This window comes from Microcaecilia unicolor, chromosome 3 (assembly GCF_901765095.1).
Source record: "Microcaecilia unicolor chromosome 3, aMicUni1.1, whole genome shotgun sequence".
Classification (NCBI taxonomy): Eukaryota; Metazoa; Chordata; class Amphibia; order Gymnophiona; family Siphonopidae; genus Microcaecilia; species Microcaecilia unicolor.
This window is the reverse complement of record NC_044033.1, coordinates 199,466,483-199,489,767: the sequence shown is the minus strand read 5'-3', so window position 1 is coordinate 199,489,767 and position 23,285 is coordinate 199,466,483. Positions and strand designations below refer to the sequence as shown.

At 48.9% G+C, this 23,285-nt stretch overlaps 1 protein-coding gene and 1 long non-coding RNA gene across 2 annotated transcripts in view; one reads left to right on the top strand and one right to left on the bottom strand.

The window, feature by feature from the left end:
* Positions 1–1,141: 1,141 nt before the first annotated feature.
* Positions 1,142–23,285, bottom strand: part of DNMT1 (DNA methyltransferase 1) — a 103,992-nt gene continuing 81,848 nt past the window's right edge. Inside the window, exons 32-34 of the mRNA XM_030197082.1 lie at positions 19,442–19,558; positions 18,741–18,831; positions 1,142–1,561 (exon numbers count right to left, since the gene is read on the bottom strand). Of these exons, the coding sequence (XP_030052942.1) occupies positions 1,524–1,561; positions 18,741–18,831; positions 19,442–19,558 (246 nt within the window). The 3' untranslated portion in view covers positions 1,142–1,523. The remainder of the gene's footprint in view (positions 1,562–18,740; positions 18,832–19,441; positions 19,559–23,285) is intronic.
* Positions 7,917–18,330, top strand: LOC115466073. The gene is made up of 3 exons (XR_003941499.1): positions 7,917–8,258; positions 8,397–8,407; positions 17,818–18,330. It is a non-coding gene; the product is annotated as an uncharacterized LOC115466073 (long non-coding RNA).

The window sequence follows — 23,285 nt, the reverse complement described above, 5'->3', positions numbered from 1 at the left end:
AAGACTCCAGATTGGTCTCTAAATGCTATTTGAAATACGCTTTTAAAGCTCCCTTCAAAAGCATCAGATTATGTTCCTGCCTCTAGCAAAGAGATGCTGTTAGGGATATTCCTTGGGAGGATCTTAGCAACTTGGAGGTATGATCTCTCTCTACACGCAATTCTGGAGACCGCACCTTCAAAGATATATGAAACAGGATGGAGTCAACAATTATGTTCTTTGTAGCCTGCATAGTAGATACCCACATTGAGCTGTAACAAATTGAAAGACTGCAATAAACCAGGAAAAATACAAAAATATTAACTCAGTTGAATTTAAGGTACAGTTAGAAAATATTCTTTAAATAGAACCGATTTTACCACCTTTCTAAAAATGCGATAGTTGTCTCACTGGGGTGGCCACTAAAGTGGTTAATGGTCTTTTGTAATAACATATGGGGCCAGAATCTTCCACTTTTAATGAGCAAAGAACTCATGTTGGAATGTATGATATAACCAAATTAGTCAAGTAAATATTCCTTGGCTGGTTCTTCCGAGCTCTTTTAAATGCAAAATGAAAAGCTGAATGGTAGATTCTTTATTTTATTGCCCTAGCCCTATGGAATACTCTTTGTAATTATAATATTGGGGGGCACACCGGTTAGAAACCACTTATGTGTTCTTCAGCCAGTCAGCACATAAAGGTAGACAGAGCATATTCCACACTGGTTGGGTCTTGTTTCATCAACTGCGTCCGACCAATTGGAATCCAGCTCAGTGAGGTCCTTTTCAACTGGTCTTGGTTTTCCTGAGCCTCATTTCCCTTCTGGGCTCCAGTTCATGCCTTGCCTTGGTAAGGGAATTTGGACTAGCTGGTTGTGTTCTAATTTTACAGGATGATTGAACACCCCTTTTTCTGACTGAGACCTCCTTTGTAAAAAGAAGCTGCAACATTAAACAGAATGCATGTGTACAAAATCTACCATCTTTCCAAAGCAGATATAGTTCACAGTTCAACTATTTAGTATACCACAAATAAAATAGCCGTTTACATTTCAAAATTAAGATCAAGGGTAAGGAGATTGGTGGAGACATAAGGTAAGGATTAAAAGTACATGGGAAACTTATAAAGCTCAGAGAGAAACCAGGAATACTGCCATGAGTAATTTATAGGAGAGATTTATTTGAAGAAATATTACAACATATAAAAACTACATAAAGTATTAATTTCCACTTCCATAAAGTGGGATGATTTTTTTTATTATTATTAATACAATGCATAATAAAGCACAATCTTAAAATTCCAGAATGCACTGCTGAGAGTGCACAGTTGATCACTGAAGATCATCAAGTTGATAAAACAGATTGTAGGTAGCTCCACTTCAGCTGTGGAGACAAACAGTTCACAAACACAATTGAGATGTGCGTTGTGTAGGGCATGGAGAGGATTGGGATTTCAATCTCAGTATGTAAGAAAAATAAAGAAAATCAGTGCATGTCCCAAAGTCTAGGTGCTAGAAACAAGGATGGGAGGGTTTTCTGGAGTTAATTTGTAGTGTCCATTTTTTCCTGTTTAATGTTTCCTGCAACAAAGGGAAAATGTGGTTTAAATTCTAATACAATCACAATGGGAAAAATTAGGTTCTTACCGTGATAATTTTCTTTCCTTTAAGTCATAGCAGATTCAGCCATTACAGATGGGTTGTGTCCATCAACCAGCAGAGGGAGATAGAGAGCATACTTTTTTCAGTGCCTCATACCAGCTTGCTCCACTGCCTCTCTTCAGTATATGAAGCTTCCAAAGCAGTATGGCAAACCGCAATGGGAATAACATAAGCTTTCCTCACAGCGAACGATGGCCCTACAACAAAGGGCATTAACTCAGAATGGAAGGAATGAAACATCCTCCCGGAAGGCATAAACTCATCCTCCACTGAGACATAACTGGAGGGAATAAACTCATCCTCCCGGAGGGAATAAACTCATCCTCCAAAACATGAAACTGGAGGGAATTAAGTCATCCTCCTTTAATTGAACAAGAATCCTGAAGACTGTTTTCCGACTTTCTCCCAAGGACGGAATCTCCAGGAAACACGAACAGAACCTGAAATAGATTTACAGCAGATAGCATCAGACAGGGAGGGATCATGGCTGCATCAGCTATGACTAAAAGAAAGAAAATTATCACGGTAAGAACCTAATTTTCCCTTCCTTGTCATCAAGCAAATGCAGCCATTACAGATGGGATGTATCAAAGCAATCCCTAGATAGGGTGGGAACAAGCCACACCATGCGCCAGCACGCGCTCCAAAATGTGCGTCCCTCCTGGCAGCCACATCCAGCCTCTAATGTCGGGCAAAAGAGAGCTTAGAAGCCCATGTTGCTGCACTACAAATCTCTTGAAGAAAAAGAGTGCTCCAGTTTCAGCCCAAGAAGAGGAAATTCCTCTAGTGGAATGCACCTTAAAGGCATCAGGCCGGCCGGCAAGCAAATAAGCTGAAAAGATAGATTCTTTAAGCCAGCGGGCAATAGTGGCTTTAGACGCTGGAGACCCTCTGCGAGGACCTGATAGCAAAACAAACAGATGATCAGAGGTCCTGAAACAGTTAGTAACTTGCAGATACTGCAGCAGAGTCCTGCGCACGTCAGGTGCAATTGCCCAAAAGATTCTGGAAACTCCTCCTCGACAAAGGAGGGCAAGCAAATAGGTTGGTTTAGGTGAAACGCTGAAACCACCTTAGGCAAGAAGGAAGGCACGGTCCGAACCGTGACCCCGGACTCTGAAAACTGCAGAAAAGGGTCTCTACAGGACAGCGCCTGGAGCTCTGACACCCGTCTCGCCGAAGTAATGGCCACTAACAAGACGGCCTTCAGTGTCAAATCTTTCTCTGAAGCACGCCGAAGCGGTTCAAAGGGAGCACCCTGAAGGGCCTTCAGCACTAGCCCCAGGTTCCAAGCTGGACAAGGTGCACGCACGGGAGGACGGAGCCGAAGCACCCCTCTAAGAAACCTTGCCACATCCGGATGAGCAGCTAAAGACACGCCTTCAACCTTGCCACGCAGGGAGGCCAATGCTGCCACTTGCACCTGCAGGGAATTATAGGCCAAGCCTTTTTGTACACCATCCTGCAAAAAGTCCAGAATCTGCGAGACAGGAGCCCGCAGGGGTGTGATCTCTCTGGAAGCACACCAGACTTCAAACTGGCGCCAAATCCTGGCATAAGCCACAGAAGTGGAATGCTTGCGGGCTTGCAGAAGAGTGGTAATTACTTTATTGGAATAGCCTCTGCCTCTCAATTGCGCCCTCTCAATCGCCAGGCCATAAGACCAAATCGGCCGGTGTCCTCCATGGTCACCGGACCCTGTGACAACAGGTTGGGAACCAGAGGTAACTGAAGGGGATCCTCCACGAGCATCTGTCGGAGGTCCGCATACCAAGGCCTCCTGGGCTAATCCGGGGCGACGAGAACCACTTCTCCTGGATGCAGCCGAATCCGCAAGAGCACTCGCCCTATCAAGGGCCACGGAGGGAACACATACAGTAGGCCCGGAGGCCAGGGTTGAGCAAAGACATCCAACCCCGCCGCGTGAGGATCTCTCCGTCTGCTGAAGCAGCACGGGACTTTGGGATTGGAGCTTGTCGCCATTAGATCCATCACGGGCTTGCCCCACTTGGCACATATCTGCAGGAACACTTCGTCTGCAAGTTCCCACTCCGTTGGATCGATCTGATGCCTGCTTAGATAATCGGCTTGCACGTTGCTCTGACCTGCAATGTGAGCTGCCGACAGAAACTGTAGATGCAGCTCGGCCCAGTGGCAAATTTGTTCGGCCTGCATGGCTAGAGCTCTGCACTGAGTGCCGACTTGTCGATTTATGTAGGCCACTGCTGTCGTGTTGTCCGACATCACTCTGACAGCCAAACCTTCCAGGGTCACTTGAAAGGCCAGAAGCGCCTGAAACACTGCTTTCAACTCTAGGCGGTTGATGGACCACTCCGACTCCTCGGGTGTCCATAGACCCTGGGCATGCTTCCCCTTGCAATGTGCGCCCCAGCCTTTCAGACTGGCATCTGTCACCACTAGGCACCAATCGGGGAGCGCCAGTGGCATTCCTCGCCGCAGCATGCTGTCTGAGCCACCACTCCATGCTGAGTTGGGCCGCAGGGAGCCAAGAGAGTCTGCATTGGTAATCCTGAGATACTGGACACCATCTTTGGAGTAGAGCATACTGTAGAGGTCTCAGGTGCGCTCTCGCCCAGGGCACCAGTTCCATGGTGGCCGTCATCGATCCAAGCAGCTGGACAATGTCCCAAGCTCGCGGGCGGGGCATCCTCAGGAGCAGACGGACCTGATTCTGAAGCTTGCACCGCCTTTGCTCGGGTAGGTACACATACCCCAAGGCTGTGTCGAACCTGGCCCCCAAATATTCTAGAGACTGCGAGGGGGTCAGGTGACTTTTGGCCAAATTGACGACCCAGCCCAGAGATTGAAGTACTGAGACCACTCTGGCTGTTACATGCTGACTCTCTGCAGCAGAGTTTGCTCGAATGAGCCAGTCGTCCAGGTACGGGTGAACCCGAATACCCGCTCGCCTTAGAAAGGCAGCTACTACCACCATAACCTTCGAAAAGGTGCAGGGAGCTGTGGCGAGGCCAAAAGGCAAGGCCCGGAACTGGAAATGCTTTCCCATCACCGCAAACCTCAGAAACCTCTGGTGCGGGGGCCAAATTGGAATGTGCAAGTAAGCTTCTTTCAGGTCTAGAGACATGAGAAACTCTCCTGGCTGTACCACCGCAATGACGGAGCGCAGGGTTTCCATGTGAAAATGCCGCACTCTCAGGGACTTGTTTAATTCTTTTAAGTCCAGAATAGGGCGAAAAGACCCTCCTTTTCGCGGCACCACAAAGTAGATGGAGTAGCGGCCGCAGCCATGTTCGGCGGGAGGTACCGGGGACATGGCCCCTATCTGAATCAGACCTTGTAAAGTCTCCTCTATCGCCGCCCTTTTGGTGGCAGAACCGCATCGGGACTCCACAAACACGTCTCTTACAAGGGCGTCGAATTCTATTCTGTAACCGTCTCTGATCAGGTCCCAAGACCCACTGATCTGAGAAAATGTTGGCCCACTCCTCGGCAAAGAGGGAAAGACGTCCTCCGATGACAGGACTCGAGGAGAGGGCCGGCGCACCATCATTGAGAGGGTCCCCCCTGAACTCCAGGCCTTGAGCCAGTGGCTGTGGAACGTTTGTCAGAGCAAAAGGAGTTCCTCTGCTGAAAACGGGCACGAGAAGTGAACCCAGCAGAACGCCCCGGGCGGTACCTTCGAGCTTCACGGAAGCGAGGTCTGTAAGAGGAGTGGACCGCCGCACCCTTAGAGGAAGGCCGAGGCCTATCTTCGGGCAAGCGCTGGGGTTTAGCCTCACCCAGGCCCTTCACAATTTTCTCCAACTCCTCACCAAACAGGAGAAGGCCTTGAAAGGGCAACTTCACCAACCTTTGCTTAGAGGCCATGTCCGCCTCCCAATGCCGTAGCCAAAGAAGACGGGCAAGCCGCCACTGCTACTGCCATGTGTTTAGCCGAAGCTCTGACAATATCATAAAGGGCGTCAGCAAGAAAGGACAAGGCCGACTCTATCCGCGGAGCCACATCTGAAAAGGGCTCCGCGCCATCACTGGGCTGTTCCACTGCCTGTTGCAACCAAGCCAGGCAGGCTCTAGCAGCATAACAACTGCATGCAGACGCCCGAATAGTGAGACCTGCAATTTCAAATGACCGTTTAAGTGCTGATTCCAGTCTACGGTCTTGAATATCCTTCAGGGCAACACCTCCTTCAACCGGGAGGGTAGTTCTCTTTGTCACAGCTGTGACTAGGGCATCCACTTTAGGCATAGCAAAGCAAGCCATATGCTCCTCACTGAGAGGGTATAACTGCCCCATAGCCCTGGAAACTTTCAAAGGTCCCTCGGGGTCAGCCCATTGAGCCGAAATAAGCTCTTGGATGGAGTCATGCAAAGGAAAAGCTCGAGCAGGCTTTTTGGTACTAGCCATCCTAGGATTCACAGAGGAGGCTGTGCCACTGGCAGGGTCCTCAATAGAGAGAGAGCCTGCAGGGCATCAGAAATAAGCGCTGGCAGCTCATCACGGTGGAAAATCCTCACCGCGGAGGGATCATCCAGATCCTGAGTCACTTCTGCACCAGACTCTGGCTCCTCAGACCATGAAGGCCTGCCAGTCCTCCGAATCCTCGCAGCCCGACCATGGGGGGGGGGGGGGGGGGGGGGGAGGAGGAGGTGCAGCACTCTCTGAAGGGGAATGACCCCTTCTGCACTTCATATTCTGCCAATTATCAGGGAATAACACCTCAGAGGGCATACCCAGGCTAGAATCCACCGGGGGGGGGGGGGGGGGGGGGGGGGGGGGGGGGCATTAGAAGAGGCTCATGCCGGGCTTTGTGGGAGAGCTCTTTTAAGCATGTATGCTTTATGCATTAATAAGACAAAATCAGGGGAGAAAAACTCACCCTGGGCACCCGGATCTCGGCCAGGGCTAGTAGCTCCCATATCAGTCTCACTCCGAGGCCTTCCCCCTGGGCTCAGGACTCTCTGTCTCAGCGGAGGTCGCGCCATGTGGTAAATTCAAAATGGCGCCCGCTGCCAGCTCAGAGCGCGAAGAATCATCGCTTGCCATGCTCGGGCCGGCTCTAACGTCTGTACAGCACGATTTACAGAGCCCCGCTGCTGATTTGCGCTTGCCACACTTGGAACAGCGCTTTACTGTCTCCGCAGCCATCGCCGAAAACGGCGGTAAAATTCAAAATGGCGGTTCGCGCCAAAATCGCCCCGATCGCGGGCCCACCCCGGAGGAGTCAGAAAACACTTACCTCACTGGACTGAGTATCACAGCTCCGGTCCCACAGAAAAAGGCAAGGAAAAAACCTCTGTTCCTTTTTTTTTTTTTTTTTAACGCTGTGAGGAAAGCAAAGGTAAACAGAACTCCGAAGGCTCAGGTGAGTGGGAAAGGCAGGGAAAGGGCGAACCTATCTGCCTGCATCCACTGTTGGTGGGGAAGGACAGGGAAAGCTAAGCAATGTGTCCACATCCACAGAGGTATGGGTAAGGCAGGGAAAGGGCGAACCTATGTGCCTTTAAAGTGAAGCTGCTATAGCCTCCAACACCCCTGCTAACAACTGGCAAAAGCACAGGAGCAACCTCCAGGCAGATTTTAGATGGAGCTCGAAGAAGCTGCAGCCACTCTGCTAGGGGAGATAGAGAATACTGAAGAGAGGCAGTGGAGCAAGCTGGTACGAGGCACTGAAAAAAGTGTGCTCTCTATCTCCCTCTGCTGGTTGATGGACACAAACCATCTGTAATGGCTGCATCTGCTTGATGACAAGGAAGTATACAATTTATCCTTCTTTAAGGGACACATCTTGCTTTACCGTGATTAATGCTAAGACACAAATGCCACAGAGACAGTCAAGGATACATGTGTGTGAGATTTCACAAGGCTCGCATGAAAACTACTTCTGCAGTGTTTGTCCTGGCTAAGGTAACCAAATACAAATGATGTGGCTGCACTTTTGATCAAACTGATACCACTGTAGCTTTTGCCCTGCAGGGTATAAGCACAAGTTGACAGGGACATTAAAATGCAGCAATTTTTCTAAAAGGATTTAGTCTATGAAGAACAGAAACAAAAGTATACAAAGAGGTTTAGTCAGGGGACACCTTTGTACTGGACTAATACATTACTTGACTAGCTTTTGGTGGCTATGACAAAATTAGGTCTTTCCTGCTAATTTCCACTTCTTGAGGACCTCCAGATCAGCCCAGTCGTGGGTTTACACTCTATCAGCAGGTGGAGATAGAGAACTAGTTCTCACTCTACAAGTGATAGCCAGCACTTCTGTTAAAGCATTCAACCTCCTTGCCTTCCTCAAAGAGGGTGGTAACTGCAAACAAGTAGTGCAACACCAGAGGCTAACAGCTCTAGTTCCTCTTAAGTTCTGAGGTATGTCACTGCTCTTTCATGTACCTGCTCTGTAAGAAACCATCCATGAGCAATATCTGAACTAGTCTGAACAGAAAATTAGCAGGCAGTTAGCAAGTGTGACAATTTCATCTTCTTCCTCCTCCTCCCTCCAGACCAGTCTGGATGTGTGGGAAGTATCAAAGTAGTATTTAACTCAGGAGGGGCCTAGACAAGCCTGCCTCCAACTCTTGTGCCCCAAAAGGCCATGTCCTGCCTACCTGAATAACTAATCTAGTGATGTACAAAGTGTATAATAATGCTACAGCTATGAGCCTTGGTCCCCTGCCTAGACTTTGGTTCAGGCTCTAAAATGAGGGAAAAGCTTACAGGCCTGTGTGGCTCTTGCTTGAACTCCCAGTGTTGGAGCACTGCAGAGAACAACAGGAAACAAAAGGGTGGGGGTCCAAAGGAAAGAGTGACATTGTGGTCAGCCATGGTGTGAGAAAGGAAAGGTATAGCTGGATGCAGTGTCTTGCTTAAGATTTGTGGTCAAGCGAGCTAAAGACAAAACCATGTTAGCAAGATAAAAGCTACTCATTAGCATGAGCCAATCAGTGACAACCATGACATTAGCATAGATCCAATCAGTTATATCTGTCATATTATCCATATCCACCTATAAAAATCAGAGTATTTCCTGGTTTAAGCTAGAGAGAAGGGTTGCCACTCTCTCTCTCCAAGGGAAACCAATGTGACCAGCAGAATTGACAAATTACCTAATTGCTTTCCCTTGTAAAACCTTTAATTGGTAAAAGAAATTATAAATGACTAAGATTCAGATAGCACTGTTTGCAGCTGGATTATTATATTCCTATAATTAATTGATTGTACGTGCCTGTTGTCAATCACTGATTTGACTTGTATCTTGGCAAATAAACTCCTCATCCCAAATGATGTTCTGTGGACTTCACTTAATGATCAAAGGCTGTAAGTATAGATGCTTCTGCCCTATCAGGCTCTCTCTTGCTTCATTGTATAACCTGTAGCCTAAATCCAGTTTGTCATAAGGCTGGTATCTTTTCCTTGCCAGTGCTGAGAGGCTGACTAACATCCCTCCCAGTGGCAATTCCTTTTAGAACTTCACAACTTCTTGATTACCCCAGTACTAGTGCTATTTAGAGATGGAGTCAGATTTGAGGTCTCTGAACCCTAAATTAAAACATTGGTGACCCCGACGTTGGTGACCGCCACGTTCAATTTAAACACGCCACCAGAATTTTTGTCAAGGTGGGGTTTGATTATAGATCTTGACTAAAATTCTGTTGTTGTTTTATCTTCCAATTGAATGTTGCCCTTACTAACATGATTTTTGGCTGAATTTATAAACTGCTGTTTTCCTCAGCGACCCTCCAGACTGGTCAAGACGCGTGGGTTATGTCCTCCTACCAGCAGAGGGAGACTGAGAAAACACTAAGCTTTTGAAGCCTGTATATATAACCTGTGCAGAACCTCCACTAGCCAGTATTTTCTCAGTCTCAGCAGAGGTAGCAGTTGACAGCCTGTGCAGTCTCCAATAATCTGGTGAGGTAGTTTGTCATTGGGTCGTAGGATTTTTTCCTTCCAAACTTTATTCTGTTGCAGTACCCTGTACGTGTGTGTGTAAAAAAAAAAAAAAGTGCTTTGGGGCCCTGGGTCTGGTGGGGCCCAGTTTTTCCCCCTGGGGTGTTACACCTATGTTTGGGTCCCTCCCCCTGTGCTGCTCTCTATTTCTGTTTGCTTGGCAGCTTTGTGCCTCGGCTGCTTTCTCAGTATTGTAGCCTTGAGTGCCTTACAATTTCCAGATGCCAGAATTAGAGTACTGTGCCTTTAAGGTCAGTTATTCTATTTCGTTTTGCTTGGCAGCTTTGTGCCTCGGCTGCTTTCTCAGTATTGTAGCCTTGAGTGCCTTACAATTTCCAGCTGCCAGAGTTGGAGTACTGTGCCTTTAAGGGCATTTATTTCTTTATTTTCAGCGGACCGAACGGGGGTTTTGATTCCTTGCTGGAACGAGAGAGCAGCGCTTTCTCCAGTGCTTTTGCAGTGTGAGTGAGTTTTTGGTTTGGCGCGTTTGCGGAACAGCTTTTCCCTTCCCTCGTGGTTTATGGCGGCCCAGCTCCTCCGATGTCGCGCGTGCTCGTGGCGAGGGGTAGAGGCGCCGGGCGCTCAGTGTAGCTTTGCGGTGCACCTATAAAGGTGGCTGCGGCACCCCCCGACTTGACCACGGAGGGATCGATGGTGTCGGGAGTCTCCGGGTCAGCGGGAGCGTAGGCAGGGCCGCTGTCAGCGGGAACAGTTTCGGCGGGAACAGCCGCCATCTTGAGTCTGACGCGGCCCATGGAGCCGGCTGGTTTTGGGCCTGCGGCCTCCGTTTTTGGCACAAAAGGGCCTAATGACGGTCCAGGAATGGTGGGCTTTCCTCCAGATTTTGTCTGGACGCGGTATCAGGCCTGGAGATCGGGACCCCCCCTCCCCCCCCCCCCCCAATTGGAAGAGGGGGCTATTTCCGTCTTGGCTGAGAGACCACGGTTAGAGTGGTCAGAGGACAGGCAATGTTTTTCTCCTGTAGCTGCAGAAGCTGCGCTTAGGTATCTGGGGGAGTCAGATGGAATTGACGGCTCTCAGGAGCAGGATTGTTGGATTCCTGGAGAGGATCCTTCAGTAGTGCGGATTTTCCATAGAGATGAGCTGTCAGAACTCATAGATCAGGTGTCGTCCACCCTTCAGTTTGGTCCTGAGGTGGCTTTGGGGGAAACTGTCCAGGATCCGTTGGTGAAGGGCATTCAGCGTCAGGCGTGATCCTTCCCTATGAACAAGGATCTCCGGGAGATGATTTGTCAGGAATGGGATTTGCCGTGTAAGGTGGCAAAGGCAATGGCGAGGCTTTATCCCCTCCCTCAGGACGATAGGGATTCCTTTAAGGCTCCCACGGTAGATGCAGTAGTGACGGCAGTAATTATAGCTACGGCTATCCCGGTTGATGGAGGAACGGCCCTCCGTGATCCTCAGGATAGGAAGTTGGGATCTTTTCTCAAGCGTAGTTTTGTTTTGTCGGCTCTAGCCCTGCAGGCCTCGGTTTGTGGGGGTCTGGTAGCTCGGGCATGTTTTCGTTGGGCCGAGAAGCTCCTGGATGATTCGGTAGATGTTGGTTCTTCTGGGGGTCAGGAGTTAGCCGACTTGGACATGGGTTCATCCTTTTTGTCTGAGGCTTTTATGATTTGTTGCCTACTTCAGACAAAAAATATGGCTATGGTTGTGGGTCTCTGCCACTTAAGGGAGCTATGCTCTTTGGAGAAGATTTGGACAAGTTAGTGTGAGGTCTTAGTGATACCAAGGTTCTATGGCTTCCAGATTTTCGGTTCAAGGCAGGGGCCAGAACTAGTTCCTCTCGGGGACGGTTTAGGGAGGCTCAGCGGTATAGGCCGGGCAGATCGAGTGGGACCTACCCCTAGCTGTCTGTTTGTCCAATTTAGATTGTAAGCTCTGTTGAGCAGGGACTGTCTTTTCATGTTAATTTGTACAGCGCTGCATAAGTCTAGTAGTGCTATAGAAATGTTTAATAGTAGTAGGACCTCTAGGGGTCGGTTTTTCCAGCGCACACAGTTCTTTCGTGAGAGTCGTCGCGGAGGGCGTGGCTTTTCCGCGGGAGGTTAGTATTCAGGCCACAATTCCCAATGAAGGTGTGCGGGCTCAGGCTCTGGTGCATGTTGGGGCTCGGCTGAGTCTGTTTTACCAGAGTTGGGCCCAAATCAGGTCAGATCAGTGGGTTCTCAAGGTGTTTCGAGGCGGATGTGCGCTGGAATTCGAAAGCTGTTCTCCCGAAGTGTTTCTGGAATCCCTCTGTCGGTCTTGGAGCAAGAGGGCAGCAGTGAGGGACACTCTGCGGTGGCTGCTCGCGTTGGGAGCCGTGGTTCCTGTTCCTTCAGATCAGCAACGCTCAGGGTGCTATTTGATCTATTTTGTGGTCCACAAGAAAGAGGACACTTTTCGTCCCATTTTAGATCTCAAAAGGGTCAATGCGGCACTCAAGGTGCCCTCTTTCCGGATGGAGACGTTGCGGTCGGTCACTGGTGCGGTCAGGAAAGGAGAGTTTCTCACTTCCCTGGATTTGACGGAAGCTTATCTTCACTTTCCTTTGTGCAGCCTTTTGGTTCCAAGTTACAGGGTCCGATTCGTCGGTTCCTTGCAGAGAAGGCGCCGACGGCCCGTACTTATCGTCAGGTCCTGGGCCTGATGGCGGCGACCATAGAGGTAGTTCCGTGGGCCAGGGCGCACATGCGTCAGGTACAGTCAGCTCTGCTCAGTCGTTGGTCCCCTCTGTCGCAGGACTTGGAAATGTGTTGTCCGCTGTCGGTGGCCCCTCGTCTCAGTCTCCGCTGGTGGCTCAGTCCGCGCAATTTGGGAAAGGAATGCCGTTGGAGTCCCCACAGGGGCTGGTAATGGTCACGGATGCCAGTCTGCAAGGTTGGGGGGCACATTGTCTCAGTCAGGTAGCTCAAGGCCGGTGGTCTCGGGCAGAAGCAGAGTGGTCCATCAACCGGCTGGAAACTCGGGCCATTCGGGTGGCGCTCCAGGCCTTGACGTCGGTGGTTCGCCACAAGGCAGTCCGAGTGCTCTGTGACAATGCCATGGCAGTAGCATATGTCAACTGTCAAGGGGGGAACAAAGAGCCTTGGCGGCGCAGTTGAACTCATCTTCAGGCTCTCTTGGCAGCGCATGTGGCCGGGGTAGGTCACATAGATGCAGATTATCTCAGCAGGCACACTCTAGATCCCAGAGATTGGTCTTTTCTTCGGTCAGTGTTCCAGTGAGTTGTGTCGGTCTGGGGACTTTCGGTGATCTTAGGGCAACGGCTCGCTATGCGCAAGTTCAGAGATTTTTTTTTTTTTCAGTCGCTGAAGAGACCCTTGAGCGGAGGAAATCGACACTCTTCTGTTGCCTTGGCTTCGGGAGTGACTGTATGTGTTTCCTCTGTGGCTGTTAGTCGGTCGAGTAATATAGCGCATCGAACATCACTCCGGTCGGGTGATTCTGGTAGCTTCGGATTGGCAGCGTCGACCATGGTATGGAGACCTGGTGCGGTTGGCAGGGGCGGCGGCCCTGCCTTTGTTGGGATCAGTTCTGTGTCAAGGCCCGATAATCATGCCGGATCCGGCTCGGTTTTCGCTTATGGCTTGGCTCTTGAGCGGCACAAGTTGAAGAAGAAGGGGCTTTCATCCAGTGGCTTTGCTACGATGTTGAGTTGCCGTAGACGATCCACTTCCTTGGCGTATGTCCGGGTTTGGAGAATCTTTGAGCACTGGTGTGAAGACCATCGAGTTCGGCCGTTTCACTCTTCGGTGGCGGAAGTTTTGGAATTTTTGCACGATGGTGTTGATAGAGGTCTGGCCTTGTCTACACTGAAGGTTCAGGTGGCAGCTTTGTCATGTTTTCGTGGGAAGCTTCAGTGAAAGTCCTTCGCGTCTGTGCCTGAGGTAGTGCGTTTTTTGAAGGGTGTTAAGTTGCTGCGTCCGCCTCAGTGACGGATGGTGCCTCCGTGGGATTTGAAGCTAGTTTTGGATGCTTTGATCAGGCCTCCGTTTGTGCCTCTGGTATCGGCATCTTGTAAGGATTTATCTTTAAAGGCGGTCTTGTTGGTGGCGATTACTTCAGCACGGAGTGTTTCAGAGCTTCAGGCTTTAGGGAACCATTTTTGTCCTTTCTGAGGGAAAGGTTTCGTTGCGGACGGTGCTTTCCTTTTTTGCCCAAGGTGGTTTCCGAGTTCCATGTTAATCAGGTCATCTCTCTGCCAGTGTTGGGTGATATGGCTGGAGATTCGGAGCAGCGTGGTATTGCCAAGCTGGATGTCAGGAGAGTTTTGAGTTGTTATCTCTCTGGAACTCAGGACTTCAGAGCCTCTGACCGTTTGTTCGTTCTTCATGGTGGCCCAAAGAAGGGTGCAGCGGCTCCTAAGGTGACCATAGCACGGTGGTTGAAGGAGGCGGTTGCATCTGCTTACTTGGTGAAGGGTCCTGTGGTGCCTAGGGGCTGGTCTGCTCATTCCACTAGGGGAATGGCAGCCTCGTGGGCGGAGAATAGTATGATTTCTCTGTTAGATATTTGTCGGGCTGCGGTTTGGTTTTCGTTGCATTCCTTTGTGAAGCATTATAGGATTCCTGTGCATGCAAAGGACGAGGTGCGCTTTGGGGCAGCAGTTTTGACCTCTGGCCTTAGTAGGTCCCTCCCATAAGCTAGTTACTGCTCTGGTACGTCCCACGCGTCTTGACCGGTCTGGAGGGTCGCTGAGGAAGGTGAAATTAGATCTTACCTGCTAATTTTCTTTCCTCTAGACCCTCCAGACCGGTCAAGAGCCCGCCCTGTCTGTATTGGAGGCCAGGAGGTGTGTTTGTTGGATAATTCTTGGCTGCTGTAAATTGTTGTTTCTCTAATTGCAGACTGTTTATTTCTGTTTTGTGATAGGAGTCCGGGACAGGTGGGGCTCTTCTTTGATAGTCCACCTGTAGAAGCCCAACTGTTTTATCAAAGGCAAAGGAACACGTTTCCGTAAGAGCAAGCGGAAGATGTTTCTTGTTTTTGCAGTTTACTGTGACCACGTACAGGGTTGCTAGTTGTTGTTAGTGTTTTTTGTTTCTCTGCTTTGTCAGGGGTATACTGGCTAGTGGAGGTTCTGCACAGGTTATATATACAGGCTTCAAAAGCTTAGTGTTTTCTCAGTCTCCCTCTGCTGGTAGGAGGACATAACCCACGCGTCTTGACCGGTCTGGAGGGTCTAGAGGAAAGAAAATTAGCAGGTAAGATCTAATTTCACCTTATTTTTGCTTTCTGGTCTCTTTCTGAAACTGTTTCTGAGACTTTCAGAATTAAGATGCTATATTGGGCAATCTAATCTGTTGCCTGGTTTCGTTAGAACTCAAGAGACAGATTTTTTTTTATGCTGCAAGACACAGCCTGGTAGATCTTATTGTGTTCCACAATGTGGTTATAAAGTTTTAAAAGTTTGCTTCGTTTCCCTTAACAGTTTTCAATACTATATCTTAATTCTAATCTCTATTTCTCCTGCGTAGTCCCTTTTTTTTATATACTTCCTGAGAACACTTCCTCTGTTGCTACATATATGAATTTTTCTCTCCCTCCACTCTCTATACCCCCTCCCCTCCTGTTGAAGACTGTAAGTTTCTCTGTTTTCAGTTCTAACTTTACTTTTAAAGTTTTTTTGCACAGCTGCCTCCAACTTCCACTTACTGTACTTTCCCATACTGCCAGTCATGTTTCCTTTCTGGCTCACTGACGTTTCCTGACCTTATGGACAGTCTGCAAGTCTCTCCTTTCAGACTTTTTATTTCATGTATGGGTTTATTATTCTCTTTATGTGCCTATTGTTCTGATCGTTGCAACCTGCTCTGGGAGTCTGTCTCTCTTGAGAGAGATTCCCTGTTGTAAATTAACTTGTCTGTAGATCTGGGTTTGCCGTTGATATCCATCTGTAGTCTTGGTTTATTTTATCTGGTACCTTAACATCTATATTATAGCTTAATGTGACCTGCTTTACAGCTGATGTGTAACATCATTTCTGTCTAAACACTATTTGGGTACAGTAAACTTGCTGGTGGCTGCTACAAGGTTTATTTTCTGCTGCGACGTATTTTCTGACACTTCCCCTTTTCTAGCTGGGGTGTTTCCCTCCCCACACCTAGTAGGCATCTCCGTGACTTTACACTGTTCATTGCCTATTCATCATCCTACACTTAGAAGCCTGTCATTGCTGCTAGTCTTTTTGAAATGTTGCAACTGCTCCATTGTAATTAAAATTGGTTTCCCTTTAGTGTCTTTTCTGCAGCCCTATGTTACCTAATTTCTAAACTTTTTTTTTTTGTTGCACTCCTGTAGAAACTGTTTCTAAGATGCTCATTATTGCTGGGCAACAGTTTCCGCTACTTGTTTCCTGTTTCACTGAATCTATTGGCAGTCTGTCAGCCTGAACTTCTGAAGTTGTTTCTTGAGATTAGAGATTTCAATTTGTTTCCACCTGGGGCTTTCTCCTACGTCCCTTACATTCTATTTTTCAAGTGGGTAGAGCCCCTGCCATTGCTGCATGTATTTTATGGTTTCTGCATGTTCGGGATTGCATAAACAATTTGATGATTGCTTTTAACATTTAACCCTTAGCTGGTGATTGTTTTAGCAGTTTTTTCAGCAGGTGGCTAGCCCGGATATATTATAGTGTTTCAGTCACGAGAGTTACCTCAAGCCCCTCTTTCCGCTATGGGCTCTAGCTAAAATGACTCTTCAAATAAGTCCTGATAAGCCATCCTTCATATTAAAACTTTCTTCTCTTACTTTCTCTCCTCAGACACTGCCCCTCCCTTCCTTGGTGGCTGCTCTGTCTCACAACTCCCACTCTAGTGGTTTTACACTTTTTTCCCTTGCTATCCCTTAATTCAGCTTAAATAAGACTTGCTCACCATGCTGTTACAGGGCTTTCAAACTTTTTTTGTCTCTCTCATGGACTGCTTATTGATTGGTATGTTAAATCCATTTCTCTGAGCTATCTGCCAGCTTTTTACCCATCGTTAAGTTTAGCTCAGTCTTATACAACTGCTTACTCATTGGTTCGCTATGGTTGTATATCTACTGTCATATTATCCATATCCTGAGGGCACCTATAAAAATCAGAGTATTTCCTGGTTTAAGCTAGAGAGAAGGGTTGCCACTCTCTCTCTCCAAGGGAAACCAATGTGACCAGCAGAATTGACAAATTACCCAATTGCTTTCCCTTGTAAAACCTTTAATTGGTAAAATAAATTATAAACGACAGATTCAGATAGCACCTGTTTGCAGCTGATTATATTCCTATGATTAATTGATTGTACGTGCCTGTTGTCAATCACTGATTTGACTTGTATCTTGGCAAATAAACTCCTCATCCCAAATGATGTTCTGTGGACTTCACTTAATGATCAAAAGCTGTAAGCAGGGGCGTATCTGCGTGGGGCCTCAGGGGCCTGGGCCCCCGCAGATTTCGCCCTGGACCCCCCTACCGCTGCCAACCCTCCCCCTCCGTTGCTCGCCTACCTTCGCTGGCGGGGGACCCCAACCCCCGCCAGCCGAGGTCCGCGTCCTCCTGCCGCTGCCGGCTGCCTTTGGTCCTTTAATTCTTCCATTGAAGCTGGCGCCGACGAAAGTTTCTTTTGAGTCTGACGTCGCTGCACGTTGTACGTGCAGGACGTCAGACTCAGAAATTGTTTCTGAGTCTGACGTCCTGCACGTACAACGTGCAACGTGCAGCGACGTCAGATTCAAAAGAAACTTTTTCGTCGGCGCCAGCTTCAATGGAAGAATGAAAGGACCAAAGGCAGCCGGCAGCGGCAGGAGGACGCGGACCTCGGCTGGCGGGGGTTGGGGTCCCCCGCCAGCGAAGGTAGGCGAGCAACGGAGGGGGAGGGTTAGCAATGGCAGCGGCTGGGGGGAGGGGGATCGGCAATGGCGGCTGCGGCGGCGGCGGCGGGGGGGGGGGGCTATAATGTGCCCCCCCTCTCTGGCCCTGGCCCCCCCTACCGCCGCAGTTCAGATACGCCCCTGGCTGTAAGTATAGATGCTTCTGCCCTATCAGGCTCTCTCTCGCTTCATTGTATAACCTGTAGCCTAAATCCAGTTTGTCATAAGGCTGGTATCTTTTCCTTGCCAGTGCTGAGAGGCGGACTAACGTCCCTCCCAGTGGCAATTCCTTTTAGAACTTCACAACTTCTTGATTACCCCAGTACTAGTGCTATTTAGAGATGGAGTCAGATTTGAGGTCTCTGAACCCTAAATTAAAACAAAAGGAACAAAGATGGCCAAATGGCTGCCCTACAAACGTTCTACCCCAAACTAAATCTGCACCCAAACTGGAAAGAACTGCACAACCCTATAGAAAGTATGCTGACCTCATAGTCTACTTAAATGTTCTCTATTGTTTGCAACTCAAAATATTGCTGCAAGAATAAATTCTATTCAAATCAAAATTCCACAGAATTTCTCCATTATTGTTAACTCTGCATTGGTTATCAATCTGAGCTGTGTTTATACACAGTCTTAAATGGGTTGAATCCCATTTATTTGGCTGATTTATTCTGTCTTTGGGCTAAAAACAGACCACGTAGAGGACTGCATTGCAACAAATTGGATTTGTCAAAGTCATGAATGCGACTCATCTTCCCACAAAATCTTATGGCTTTAGCTATGCAATTGTGGAATTCTCTTCCTGCAGAATGCTGGCTAGAATTACATTATATGCATTTTTGCAAAATACTAACAACGTGGCTTTATAGAAAGTATGTTTTAAGTTGTTAATTTTTCTTCTGTATGTTATCAATCATCCAATGAGTCATGGATGCTATAGAGACAAATATTGTGGGCTATATAGGACCCTATAGAGGGTGATGTCATCAAACCAGCAGTCTCCATCTGCTGGTAGGAGAGAATAAACCTACTTGTCTGAAAACACTCCCTTAAGAGTTCATCCAAGTGTGTTCAAGTTTTGGGAAGTGTTCAGTTTTCCTTCCTTCTTCCTCTGGCCTGGAAACAGAATATTTTCTTGCGATGGCTTTCAAAAGAGAACATTTGCTTGATAAGAGCAGCATATCGCTTGGAAACTAAGTCTACACACTATCAACTCTGCAAAAAGTTAAATGTAAACATTTTGCTTGAGCCAAAATTCTTTTGTAAAGACAATTTTGATATTAGATGTCAATTATAATTTAAAAGCACAACTACCTGCTGCATCTTCTCTCAGCTTTGCAAGAAGACACAATTTCAGCTCCAGTCCAATAGCTTTAGCTAAAGGAGGTGGTACTGCATTGCCAACCTGAGAGGAAACAAGAGATGAGCCTGAGAGATATCCAACACAGGCAATAGAACACAAAAACTTACAAGATCCATCAGGTGCCATTTGATATAATCCAACCCTCAAGGGGGTGGCATGCGTCATGCCTACAGATCCACAGAAAGTTGGCTCATTCTTTTAGAGAAAGATCTAATCAAACTGCTAGATTTGCTGAAATTCTGAGTCACCCTCAAGTTAGAGAGAGGGCAGTTTACGCTCCTGTGTGCCACTTCTGGAGAGATGCACAGAGCATGGAGTTCACATGAATATTTTTTAATTCCATATTTATATTCACTTTTCCTCTTGCTGAATATCATGGAAAACATCCCGAATGTAAATGACAGTCTTACACACAAGACACACTGACATACAAAAAAAAAAAAAAAAAAATCACTGTAATGTTCAATAGTGGTTCTCAGCAGTAACTTATCAGCCCGTTATCTATCAGAACCTCCCAAGGACAGTGTCTGTTCAGTCATTCTCCTGAATCTTTTAAACAGCTGAATATTAAGATCACTCAGGCCCATTTTTCCACACCTCTGACAAACCAATTCCCCCACTCTTGAAACGCCTTTGAGAGTTGTATCCTGACCTGTCTATGCTTATCGAGAATATTTCCAAACAGTCTGTAAGTATCTGGAAAACCCTGGGACCGGGCACACTCACGTACGCTGACCACACGATGCTGCTCTGGATGAAGAACACGACCCTGGGAAAGAAAGACATAACCGAGTGTAAATAAAAAGGAAACTTTCAAAGGTCAGGCCTACACATGTGGAACCGCTGTTCCTGGGTGGGGTTAGTGGGAAGAGAAATAGGAGGTATAGAGAGGATGTGAGGACACGGAGGTATAATGGTCTTTTGGAGGTAGTTGTTGTTGCTATGCTTAGGATCTGTTTTCAGAGTCTATGGAGGAGTATGTTATTTGCTCGAGAAGCTTTCCAATTAGACTGTTTCTAGTTAAACATACAGTATATTTATTTTACAGCTTTTATACCCCACAATTTCCCACCACTGGGAAATATATATTTATAAATAAAGCGAATGCTACATACCTGTAGAAGGTATTCTCCGAGGACAGCAGGCTGATTGTTCTCACTGATGGGTTGACGTCCTCGGCAGCCCCCTCCATCGGAAAGTTTACTAGCAAAGGCCTTTGCTAGTCCTCGCGCGCCCATGCGCACCGCGCATGCGCGGCCGTCTTCCCGCCCGAAACCGGCTCGAGCCGGCCAGTCCAGTATGTAGCAAGACAATACACTTCAAGGGAAGACTCAACTCCAAAGGGGAGGCGGGCGGGTTTGTGAGAACAATCAGCCTGCTGTCCTCGGAGAATACCTTCTACAGGTATGTAGCATTCGCTTTCTCCGAGGACAAGCAGGCTGCTTGTTCTCACTGATGGGGTATCCCTAGCCCCCAGGCTCACTCAAAACAACAACCATGGTCAATTGGGCCTCGCAACGGCGAGGACATAACTGAAATTGACCTAAAAAAATTTACCAACTAACTGAGAGTGCAGCCTGGAACAGAACAAACAGGGCCCTCGGGGGGTGGAGTTGGATCCTAAAGCCCAAACAGGTTCTGAAGAACTGACTGCCCGAACCGACTGTCGCGTCGGGTATCCTGCTGCAGGCAGTAATGAGATGTGAATGTGTGGACAGATGACCACGTCGCAGCTTTGCAAATTTCTACGCCCTCAACATCCAGGCCGTAAGAGCCAGCGACTGGAGGCTGGGATGCAGAAGTGTCCCTTCGTCCTGTGTGATGAGGGTCGGAAAACACTCCAATCTCCACGGTTCTTCGGAGGACAACTCCAGAAGAAGAGGGAACCAGATCTGACGCGGCCAAAAAGGAGCAATCAGAATCATGGTGCCTCGGTCTTGCTTGAGTTTCAACAAAGTCTTCCCCACCAGAGGTATGGGAGGATAAGCATACAGCAGACCCTCCCCCCAGTCCAGGAGGAAGGCATCCGATGCCAGTCTACCGTGGGCCTGAAGCCTGGAACAGAACTGAGGGACTTTGTGGTTCACGCGAGATGCGAAGAGATCTACCAAGGGGGTGCCCCACACCTGGAAGATCTGTCGTACCACACGGGAATTGAGCGACCACTCGTGAGGTTGCATAATCCTGCTCAACCTGTCGGCCAGACTGTTGTTTACGCCTGCCAGATATGTGGCTTGGAGCCCCATGCCGTGACGGCGAGCCCAGAGCCACATGCTGACGGCTTCCTGACACAGGGGGCGAGATCCGGTGCCCCCCTGCTTGTTGACATAGTACATGGCAACCTGGTTGTCTGTCTGAATTTGGATAATTTGGTGGGACAGCCGATCTCTGAAAGCCTTCAGAGCGTTCCAGATCGCTCGTAACTCCAGAAGATTGATCTGCAGATCGCATTCCTGGAGGGACCAGCTTCCTTGGGTGTGAAGCCCATCGACATGAGCTCCCCATCCCAAGAGGGACGCATCCGTGGTCAGCACCTTTTGTGGCTGAGGAATTTGGAAGGGACGTCCCAGAGTCAAATTGGAGCAAATCGTCAACCAATATAGGGATTTGAGAAAACTCGTGGACAGGTGGATCACGTCCTCTAGACCCCCGGCGGCCTGATACCACTGGGAGGCTAGGGTCCATTGAGCAGATCTCATGTGAAGGCGGGCCATGGGAGTCACATGAACTGTGGAGGCCATGTGGCCCAGCAATCTCAACATCTGCCGAGCTGTGATCTGCTGGGACGCTCGCACCCGCGAGACGAGGGACAACAAGTTGTTGGCTCTCGTCTCTGGGAGATAGGCGCGAGCCGTCCGAGAATCCAGCAGAGCTCCTATGAATTCGAGTTTCTGCACTGGGAGAAGATGGGACTTTGGATAATTTATCACAAACCCCAGTAGCTCCAGGAGGCGAATAGTCATCTGCATGGACTGCAGGGCTCCTGCTTCGGATGTGTTCTTCACCAGCCAATCGTCGAGATATGGGAACACGTGCACCCCCAGCCTGCGAAGTGCCGCTGCTACCACAGCCAAGCACTTTGTGAACACCCTCGGCGCAGAGGCGAGCCCAAAGGGTAGCACACAGTACTGGAAGTGGCGTGTGCCCAGCTGAAATCGCAGATACTGTCTGTGAGCTGGCAGTATCGGGATGTGAGTGTAGGCATCCTTCAAGTCCAGAGAGCATAGCCAATCGTTTTGCTGAATCATGGGGAGGAGGGTGCCCAGGGAAAGCATCCTGAACTTTTCTTTTACGAGATATTTGTTCAGGGCCCTTAGGTCTAGGATGGGACGCATCCCCCCTGTTTTCTTTTCCACAAGGAAGTACCTGGAATAGAATCCCAGCCCTTCCTGCCCGGATGGCACGGGCTCGACCGCATTGGCACTGAGAAGGGCGGAGAGTTCCTCTGCAAGTACCTGCTTGTGCTGGAAGCTGTAAGACTGAGCTCCCGGTGGACAATTTGGAGGTTTTGAGGCCAAATTGAGGGTGTATCCTTGCCGGACTATTTGCAGAACCCACTGATCGGAGGTTATGAGAGGCCACCTTTGGTGAAAAGCTTTCAACCTCCCTCCAACTGGCAGGTCGCCCGACACTGACACTTGGATGTCGGCTATGCTCTGCTGGAGCCAGTCAAAAGCTCGCCCCTTGCTTTTGCTGGGGAGCCGCGGGGCCTTGCTGAGGCGCACGCTGCTGACGAGAGCGAGCGCGCTGGGGCTTAGCCTGGGCCGCAGGCTGTCGGGAAGGAGGATTGTACCTACGCTTACCAGAAGCATAGGGACCAGTCTTCCTTCCCCCGAAAAATCTTCTACCTGTAGAGGTAGATGCTGAAGGCTGCCGGCGGGAGAACTTGTCGAATGCGGTGTCCCGCTGGTGGAGAGACTCTACCACCTGCTCGACTTTTTCCCCAAAAATGTTGTCCGCACGGCAAGGCGAGTCCGCAATCCGCTGCTGGATTCTATTCTCCAGGTCGGCGGCACGCAGCCATGAGAGCCTGCGCATCACCACACCTTGAGCAGCGGCCCTGGACGCAACATCAAAAGTGTCATAAACTCCTCTGGCCAGGAATTTTCTGCACGCCTTCAGCTGCCTGACCACCTCCTGAAAAGGCTTGGCTTGCTCAGGGGGAAGAGCATCAACCAAGCCCGCCAACTGCCGCACATTGTTCCGCATGTGTATGCTCGTGTAGAGCTGGTAAGACTGGATCTTGGCGACGAGCATAGAAGAATGGTAGGCCTTCCTCCCAAAGGAGTCTAAGGTTCTAGGGTCTTTGCCCGGGGGCGCCGAAGCATGCTCCCTAGAACTCTTAGCCTTCTTTAGGGCCAAATCCACAACTCCAGAGTCATGAGGCAACTGAGTGCGCATCAGCTCTGGGTCCCCATGGATCCGGTACTGGGACTCGATCTTCTTGGGAATGTGGGGATTACTTAATGGCTTGGTCCAGTTCGCAAGCAATGTCT